The sequence below is a fragment of the Alosa pseudoharengus genome, unplaced genomic scaffold, assembly GCF_046254945.1.
Source record: "Alosa pseudoharengus isolate Yale_2024_CS ecotype anadromous, Long Island Sound unplaced genomic scaffold, YU_APseudo_1.1 YU_APseudo_1.1_scf_9, whole genome shotgun sequence".
Classification (NCBI taxonomy): Eukaryota; Metazoa; Chordata; class Actinopteri; order Clupeiformes; family Clupeidae; genus Alosa; species Alosa pseudoharengus.
The window spans coordinates 38,356,364-38,366,363 of NW_027468881.1; the positions used below are offsets into that span (position 1 = coordinate 38,356,364).

The 10,000-nt window shown below is 42.9% G+C and overlaps 2 protein-coding genes across 2 annotated transcripts in view; one reads left to right on the forward strand and one right to left on the reverse strand.

Annotated features, from left to right (window-relative positions):
• The window catches only part of capza1b (capping actin protein of muscle Z-line subunit alpha 1b), a 17,400-nt gene extending 16,950 nt beyond the window's left edge, over window positions 1-450 (forward strand). The window contains exon 9 of the mRNA XM_076275841.1: window positions 1-450. This exon is cut by the window's left edge and continues 27 nt beyond it. Coding sequence (XP_076131956.1) covers window positions 1-114 — 114 coding nt within the window. The 3' untranslated portion in view covers window positions 115-450.
• Window positions 451-8,685: 8,235 nt separating this feature from the next.
• The window catches only part of LOC143114334 (CTTNBP2 N-terminal-like protein), a 45,308-nt gene continuing 43,993 nt past the window's right edge, over window positions 8,686-10,000 (reverse strand). Inside the window, exon 5 of the mRNA XM_076275869.1 lies at window positions 8,686-10,000. This exon is cut by the window's right edge and continues 2,120 nt beyond it. The gene's annotated coding sequence lies outside the window, so the exon portion shown is untranslated.

Sequence of the window (10,000 nt, forward strand, 5' to 3'; positions counted from 1 at the left end):
ATGTCGGACACCACCTTCAAGGCCCTGCGGCGCCAGCTGCCCGTCACGCGCACCAAGATCGACTGGAACAAGATCCTCAGCTACAAGATCGGAAAGGAGATGCAGAACGCCTAGAACCGGGCTGGAACCTCCTCCTCTCGCCCTGCTCTGACCCTGCACACCCCCAACACCCCAGATGGGAATGTTTCGGACCGCCTCACTCAGGGGGGGGTGGGGGTGGGGATGGGTGGAGGAGGAGGAGGGGTGTGCATCGACGGAAAGCTCACTTTGGGGAAATGTGTGTGTGTGAGAGAGGAGGGCTGGAGAGGGTGATGGGGGAGCAATTACGGCGGGTGGGGGGGTGGAGGGTAATAATGGACTGTATTTGGATCTGATAGCTGTTCACATGTCTCATGCTGTAATTTGTTTAAAAACAACCAGTTCAAGGTCTGAACACGAGTTACACACCAAGAGTTTGTCCTCTTTTGTGTGTGTGTGTGTGTGTATGAGCGAGCGAGAGAGAGGAAGAGAGAGAGTGTGTGTGTGTGCTCAGGGGCAGACATCTATGCCTCCTATTAGCCAGCCAGCGTTAGCTCTTCTTGTTCTCTCCCTTTCTCTTGTTCTGTCTTCCTCTCCCTCTCCCTCTCTCTATCCCCCCATTGTCCGTCTGTATCTTAAGTTACCTCTGCTTTTTCTAACTGACTCACCCAGCAAAGGAAACTTGCAGTAACCAAAATAACGTTTTTGCAAAAAACAAGAAAAAGACTAAAACATGAAAAAAAGACGACTGACAGCCCCCCCCCCCCCTGTGCATACTGACCTGTTCCCATTAGTACTCCATAACTTACCAGAGTCCAGGGATCCCTCATGCAGGTGTGTGTGTGTGTGTGTGTGTGTGTGTGTGTGTGTGTGTGTGTGTGTGTGTGTGTGTGTGTGTGTGTGTGTGTGTGTGTGTGTGTGTGTGTGTGTGTGTGTGTGTGTGTGTGTGTGTGTGTGTGTGTGTGTGTGTGTGTGTGTGTGTGTGTGTGTGTGTGTGTGTGTGTGTGTGTGTGTGTGTGTGTGTGTGTGTGTGTATGATTGTGGGTGTGTGCGTGTGTGTGTGTGTGTCCATGTCCCCATGTCCCCTTGCCCTCCCTGCTTCACACTGATGCCAGATCAGACAGAGGTGTGTGTGTGTGTGATCTCCTTGCCCTCGCTGCCTCACACTGGTCTCCGGTCAGAAAGGAGATATGCTCTTCCTTAACCCCCCCCCCCCCCTCCCCCCCATAACATTTTCTCTGTTGCTGAAGCCCTTCTGGATCCCCTGAGCTAATAAAGCATTTGGCACCAAGCACTGACTCCCTCTCTTCTGTCCTGTACATGTGCATCAATGTGTGGAGAACCTCTGTATTAAGGTGGAGAACCTCCCTCTGTACTAAGGTCTGTATGCGTGCGTCATTGTGGAGAACCTGCCTCTACTAAGGTCTGTATGCGTGCGTCACTGTGGAGAACCTTCCTCTGTATTAAGGTGGAGAACCTCCCTCTGTACTGAGGTCTGTATGCGTGCGTCACTGTGTGGAGTTTGTGTTCTCATTCTGAAGTGGAGAACCTTCCTGTGTATTAAGGTCTGTATGCGTGCGTCACTGTGGAGAACCTTCCTGTGTATTAAGGTGGAGAACCTTCCTGTGTATTAAGGTCTGTATGGCTGCGTCACTGTGGAGAACCTTCCTGTGTATTAAGGTGGAGAACCTTCCTGTGTATTAAGGTGGAGAACCTCCCTCTGTACTGAGGTCTGTATGCGTGCGTCACTGTGGAGAACCTTCCTGTGTATAAAGGTGGAGAACCTCCCTCTGTACTGAGGTCTGTATGCGTGCGTCACTGTGGAGAACCTTCCTGTGTATTAAGGTGGAGAACCTTCCTGTGTATTAAGGTGGAGAACCTCCCTCTGTACTGAGGTCTGTATGAAGAGTCTTTTATGAGAGCCACATGAACGGATGGTGTTGCAGTTCTGACCCAAGAGGTCCTTTAACACTCGGACGGAGATCCTCTGTCCTTCCCCTCCTACGGGTGGAGCGCTGTCCGGCCACATCAGATCTGTTCACTACGTTCCTTAAGGACACGCTGTCAGGCCACATCAGATCTGTTCACTACGTTCCTTAAGGACACGCTGTCAGGCCACATCAGATCTGTTCACTACGTTCCTTAAGGGAACGCTGTCAGGCCACATCAGATCTGTTCACTACGTTCCTTAAGAACACGCTGTCAGGCCACATCAGATCTGTTCACTACGTTCCTTAAGGACACGCTGTCAGGCCACATCAGATCTGTTCACTACGTTCCTTAGGACACGCTGTCGATCTGTTCACTACGTTCCTTAAGGACACGCTGTCAGGCCACATCAGATCTGTTCACTACGTTCCTTAAGGACACGCTGTCAGGCCACATCAGATCTGTTCACTACGTTCCTTAAGGACACGCTGTCAGGCCACATCAGATCTGTTCACTACGTTCCTTAAGAACACGCTGTCAGGCCACATCAGATCTGTTCACTACGTTCCTTAAGGACACGCTGTCAGGACACATCAGATCTGTTCACTACGTTCCTTAAGGACACGCTGTCGATCTGTTCACTACGTTCCTTAAGGACACGCTGTCAGGCCACATCAGATCTGTTCACTACGTTCCTTAAGGACACGCTGTCAGGCCACATCAGATCTGTTCACTACGTTCCTTAAGGACACACTGTCGATCTGTTCACTACGTTCCTTAAGGTGGAACAAGGGGCAACTGTGTGAGCAATGTTGCTGAGCAACTACATCACCAGTTCCAGGAGTTCTGCTTGGATGATCGTGGTAATTTGCCTACTCTTGGCAAAAAAAGGTATACTTCAAGTTCCTCTTCTCAAGTAAACTGAAGTGCAGTTTAAGTATAATTCCCAAGTTTATTTTAGGTAGTAAGTTGATTAGTTCATTAGTTCAGACTAAATTGTTCCCACTTTCCGTTTATAATAGTAACCTCGTAAGTACTGAGAACTACTGTAAATAAACTAGGGAAGGTAAGTAGTTCTATACTTCTAGCACACCTTTTAGTTTATTATAGTATTTTTAAGGTGTAAAAGTAGTAATTGTAGGTGCACTACAAGCAAACTTATAGCTGTACTGTTTACTAACACTGCATTGATATTATGTATTTATATTATCTATAGACTGCATTTATAACGCACACACACCAATTGCATAGGCTGCCATGCAGGGCACCATCTGGCACTGCTGGGGCACTTTTGGGGTTAAAAGTAGCTATACGTGTACCAACAGTGCACTTCCATGAACTTCTTGTTGCTAAGGGTACTAATGATTAAAGGGGACCAGAGTTAAGGGGTCCTGCAGGGTACTAATGATTAAAGGGGACCAGAGTCAAGGCTACTAGTGATTAAAGGGGGCCAGAGTCAAGGGTACTAGTGATTAACCCTTAGAACCCGATTGACGCAAAGTGCGTCAAAAAACACACCCTTTCTTCTCTGTTACATTCTTCCGGAACTGTTCATCGCAGCGTGATGAAACCTTTACTGTGTGACAGAGCAGAAGTGGGGCTTTCTAACGAGACTACACGCTTGTCTGTACGATCAAGTATGAAAATTAAAAAAAATCATGAAATTAAATCAAATTGCATCATATTTACAGTCTGTACTTCTCTGTGTTCACCTGCGCACCCATTACTCTCGTTTGAATTACTCGCGAACCCGTGATCGCATAGATATGGCAAGCATATCAGATGAAAGAGGAGACACAGGGCTATCCATTGGTATCCAGTACATCCTTCTGGGTTATAAAACAGACGAAGTGACAGCAAAATAACTTCATATAGCTGGACTTACCCCACGTTTTTGTCTGTTTTTGTGGCAAAGCATGTTTATAATCCAACGCTATCGTGTGTTTCTCTATGGCAAAGCATGTTCATAATCCGGTTTTGAGATCCTAGCAAATTCCTGCATGGCATCCAATTCAAGCCTCACATTGAATTCCAATGTGTCTAACAAAGAAACACCTTTTTTGCCTTTACTTTGTTCATGGCAATGCAGTAAAAAGTTGATAATCATTATGAGTGCATACACCATAGGCAAACGCAGGCTAACACGCAAACTCGGGTCAGGTCAGATCAGTTCGTGTCACAGATATGGAGCGCAGAAAGGTCATTTTTCATCACTAAATAAAAAATGGCATTTATTTCCGTAAATCACACACCACATATTTCTGTGAATTCCTCAGCCCTAGAGTATCCCTCCAACATGGCAAGTATATTGCCAGATTCAGGTCTGCCCTACACACACATGAAATGCATATAGAGCTATGATCTTGCTGTGGTGAGATACATGTCAAAATATAAGATTTTTTATAATACGCTTTCTTTATTTTAATTCTTTAAAAATCTAAATAAAATCAATGCTAGTACTAATACATGAAAAGATAACAATGTATAATATGTGTGTGTGTCACTTACAATGACCAGAATAAATCCTTATGAATAAAGGTAGTGAAAATGCCCTAAAAACAGCTTAAAGGGTTAAAGGGGGCCAGAGTCAAGGATACTAGTGATTAAAGGAGACCAGAGTCAATGGGTCTTGCAGGACCGTGGTCAGCAGTGACACTAGGAACAAAAAGTTCCCTTCATGGAATTAGCTTTAACATTATTGTGTAAAGGGTTGCCTTAGCACACAACACTCTGGTCGTACATACATGCACGTCACACGCACAACATAACACAAAGATTCACAAACAGTTAATTAAAGGAACCATATGTAAGACATGTATTTCAATTAATCATAAAATGGCCCTGATATGTCACTAGACATTAAGAAATCATGTTCATTTCAAATACTAATATCACTGACAACAGTAGTCCGGCCAGAATATTGTCATTTAAAAAGTGAAGTTGCAGCCCTCAACTGATGTTGATGTTGTGTTTTGTCATGTCATGTTGTGTTTTGGCCTGATGCGCCACCCTCCACCTATCTACTAATCACAAAGTCAGTAGTGTTTCAGCATCCGGGTTGGCAACCTCGAGTCAGGGTGGAGGGGGAGGGGTTACACCGCTCTATAGTAATTTGAAAGTGATTGCAGTACCAGTTTTGGCCACAATCTTACATATGGTTCCTTTAAATTCATTTATTTTCTTAGTATTTACATTTTATAAAATGTTACAAAGTAATAGCAAAGTTGTTTAAAAAGAAACAAATTGTTTTAAAACATTTTACCTTTCATTAGTGCATTTTCTTTCTGTCATTGTGAATACAATAAACCGAGATGTATCCAGACCACTAGAGGGCGCTCCCAGAGTGATGGGATTACGACGTGGGTAATGGTTTGATCGTAGAATAAACAGTCGTGAGAAGCCATTGACACGTGTTTTGTTGTACACTTTTCAATCCCATCACAGGTTGGTAAAAATGCATGTTTTAGGTCAAATAACTTGTAGGTTAAGGTACAAACGATGTGTTTAGGAGTTTGTTTAAGTATGTGTTAGAAAAGATATGATGTAATGCACTTTCACACGAAGTTTGTTATTAAAGCCTTCACAGTGTCAATGCTAGATACTAGAGAGAGATGATTAGCTCTATACACGAGTGCACATAGGCTACAAAAAATGTGCGTGCATATCGTGGCAAAATTGATGTAATTATGAGATGCATGTTCAGTTGTGTTTATAAAGTGGTGACTGAATTGTAAAATACCTGGTAGTGTTAAGAGATAATGGTCATTAGAAAGTATTTGGTTAAAGTGAATGGGTTTATGTTATGAGATGCATTTAAGAACATTCAAAACAGGTTACATTTGAGTTCATGAAAGCTTCTAAGCTTCATAGTTAATGCTATGTGAATACGTATTTATAGTTAATGCTATGTGAATACTTATTTATAGTTTAATGCTATGTGAATACAAAGCCAATGTATTTTCTTTATTTTTTTACTGAATCTGAAATGCAGTTCAAGTGTACGTAAAAGTTAATGACCTATGGTGCTATGGTTAATGATTTCATGTAGCTGAATGAATATGTCTGGAACAGTGGCGACTGGTGGTATTTTTTTCTAGTGAAGCAGTTATGAAATTATGACACACAATGCCAAGTTGTTGATGTCCACAACATCTTGAAACAACAACCTTCCAATATTCTAAGCTACTAATTATGCCCCATAAGCAATGTCAAATTCAGTTGCCTATTAAGAGACACATTCTTGCCTCTGGGATCTATTAAGAAATTATACCATGACTGCTGCTCTGGCATATGTTTGACCAACCAGTTTGTTTCTGTCACTGCCTTCCTTCTCTACAAAAGTAAAGATCCACTTGGCATTTGCCTCCTGATACATTGAAGAATCCTAGATTTTTCTTCTAAATCAATCAGTGTCTATTTCGTTTTTAAATGGTAGTTGAAATTTAGCCTCAAGCAGATTGTTCTGAATTGTCTTTGACAAAGTTGAGGTTTTAAAATTGGAAGCCAAGACGTTAGGCCTTTCAACACATCCATAACATAGGCTAATGTTATCATAACACATCAATGAACTTACAGGATGGCTACGTTGAGAAGCTGCACTTTCTAATGCATAGCCTAGTGTAGCCTACAGTTTATCAAGTTTATCCTTACCGTAGCCAAAGTAGCACCCACGAACTGTGTTAATTTCACAGGAAGTCTCTTGGTCTCCCCTCTGCATTCACTCATAGGTCCTTATTTCAAAAAACTGTAAAGAATCCTGTAAGTTGCGGTCAACGATGTTCATCGCCTGAAAATTCCGTCGAATCCATCTTGCTAGGACTTAGCGAGTCACTAACGTTAGCTGACTGGTGGGGGAGACCCCTAGCTGATGTTAGAAAACACTGAGCTACACACAATAATCCTAAATAAAACGTTCTCCCCTACACAGAAAAAAATCGGATGTACCTTAAATGAATGTAAAACAAACTATGCGAATGAATTACACAATTTATAATGAAACTCTAGTAAGGTCACTGAAGGCAACTGAAAAGTGATGGCAAGCTAATGGAGACAGTGATTGGCCAGAGTGTTGCGTCAACGGCAGGAAGTGTGAAATTCTGCCCAATTGGTCACTGCTTCACGGGTGGGACTTTTCTGCCATAAGGATCAATTTAAAGGGAAAAAATCCACTAGCCGCCTGGGGTTTCACTCGATTTACATTGAAGTCAATGGGGAAAGATATCTATGGTAGTGAAGCAAAACGAAAAGTTGGTGAAGCAGTCTGATTCACTGTAATTCTCTGTTCCACCGCGGGTGCGATGGCGCTGTTGTCACTCACAGAACTGATTTCAGGAAAACAGCTTGTGTTAGTGACTGTATTTCTGTTTCAAAGGAGTAAAATTGTGATAATTGTAAGATTTTTTTTGTGTTTTGTTTTTTACTTTTTTTTGGTGAAGCACTGCTTCACCTGTAGTCTTATAGAAGCCTCCTCTGGTCTGGAACAATGTATGCATTTGAAAATCCACATTTCCTTGTAGAATAAACAGTCGTGAGAAGCCATTGACACGTGTTTTGTTGTACACTTTTCAATCCCATCACAGATTGGGATAAATGTTACAGAGCCACGCTCGCACCCGGGTGTGGTGGAAACAATTGCGAGCACTCTGAATAAGCCAGTCTGTGTTTGCTGCGGACCAGAAGTGATGTGTGTTTGAGTTTCCATCTTGCCAGGGGAGTGTGCATCTGACTGTCAGAGCTCTCCCTATGAACACACACACACACTTATGTAGAAGAAGTGACTAAATTGTCCCACTTTCCGTTTATAATAGTAACCTCGTAAGCAGGCTTGGAATTTCACCAATCTAGGGGCAAGGCCACATGGCCTTCAGTTGGGCATATTTGGTGGGGGGCACAAAGGCCACATGTCAGGGCACCAAGGCCAAAGTTAACTACATGTATACAGCAGTAGGCTATACAAATGATCAAAGTTGTATTTAGCCTATTCACTGCAGTAGATCTGCATCACTGTATGAAGCATTACAAAAACATGACATATTACACAGAACTGTAAATCATCTAATATTTACAGATATCTAGGCTGTATTTAACATTTATTTTATATTTGGCCTGTTATGAAATCATGTATTGAACAATTTAAAGGAGAATTCCGGTGTGATTTTGACCTAAAGTGTGTTGAAACATGATACTGAGCGTGAACGTATGTCTCATAGCTCACCTCGGCTTGTCCCCTACTCAGAAATCTGGCGCTAGTTAGCCAATGCTACCAACAGTGTTTCGTTGCGGTGCCTCGGGCATCGGCCTAGCCATGCAAAAAAATCACTGTTTTACACCATTTACGAGGCTTAAAGTAGCTCCATACTTCCGAGGGCCTTGACATTTAAAACGAGACCTTGAGAACTTTGAAAAAGCACTGGTAGTTTATTTACAAGACGATTTATACAGACAGAACCTTAAGGAATTTTACTGTTCGACGCCATCTTGAATTTAGTCACGATAAGTCGAGCGACGAGTACGAACGAACAGGTATGATAAGGGATCAGATTCCAAAAATAATTCCGTGGTAATGCATGGATTCCAGTTGCTGCTACTGGAAGCAACTGAATCCATGCATTTCCACTTAATTATATTCAGAAGAAGCACAATATGCACACATACACAAGCATATCAGATACAATTCATATCCGAATTAAATGCTAGCTGTAGTCCATCTCCACAAACACACACACACACACATTTCATAATAGAGAATGGTTTTTATTTAAATTCAGGAATAAAATAGGAAGATGAATGACAACACACAGCAGACCTCTCTGAGTGTGCCACGTTAAAAATATACTTTCATAAGATTCAAAAGAAGACCAATCAGGACTGGATCAGTAACTCTTTATAGTAAGAGGTTTTTGCAGTAGTATAAAAGCTCTGACCACCAGAGGGAGCACGGCTTGAGGTATAAAACAAATCAGGAACATTAAAAACAGTACAGTACTGTATAAAACACATGCAGTCAGAAGCAATTCAAGCCACCAAGGGTAAGGAGAGGAGAGCATCTGGAGTTCCCAATGTAAACATGTACAAACAACACAATCATCAGCATCCATATTCAGCTAGGACCCATGGAAAGAGGAAGTTATTAGTTCAGTAGAACCAGGATTTGGTTTAAATGTGTTCTAAAACTTGTTCCCTTTTGAGTGTGGTTAGTAGACTAGCACTGACAGAGTTGAAGTTGTATGCTTCCCATACACAGCTGTGGTCACTATCCCAGTGTCATCTACGCTACGCTAACAGACAGCGTGGTCCCTCAGCGGTTAGTGTCCTCTACGTTAGCATACAACGCTGTCCCCTTTAATCCAACACCAGTTAGTGTCCTCTACGTTAGCATACAACGCTGTCCCCTTTAATCCAACACCAGTTAGTGTCCTCTACGTTAGCATACAACGCTGTCCCCTTTAATCCAACACCAGTTAGTGTCCTCTATGTTAGCATACAGCGTTGGCCCTCAGCAGTTAATGTCACCTATGTTCAGACAGCTCTGGGTATGACATTCACGCCATGACAGATACAGGGCGGAGGCATGGAGGCGTCTCCACGGTGATAAGATGCCGGGCGCTGATGACCCCTGAGATGTTGATGGACAGAGGAAGACTGGTCTCTCAAACTGGTCTCGCTCTGTCTCTGGAGCATTCCACACTCTCAAACTGGTCTCGCTCTGTCTCTCGGGAGCATTCCACACTCTCAAACTGGATGCTGGGAGTATGTAGTGAGAGGTGCATTCTGGGAGTGTAGAGTAAGAGGTGCATTAGGCAGATTCGACTTGATGTAGCTGCCTGCAGCCGTCTTAAGCTGACTGCATAACGTGATTATATCTGAGATTCTGATACATTTTCAAACCGGAAGTCATGGTTGAAACGTATCAGAATCTCAGAAATAATCACGTTATGCTGTCAGTTTAAGACGGCAGCATAACGGCTACAGGCGGCTACATCAAGTCGAATCCCCCTAATCTTGGAGTGAGAGATGCATTCTGTGAGTCTGTAGTGAGAGATGCATTCTGGGA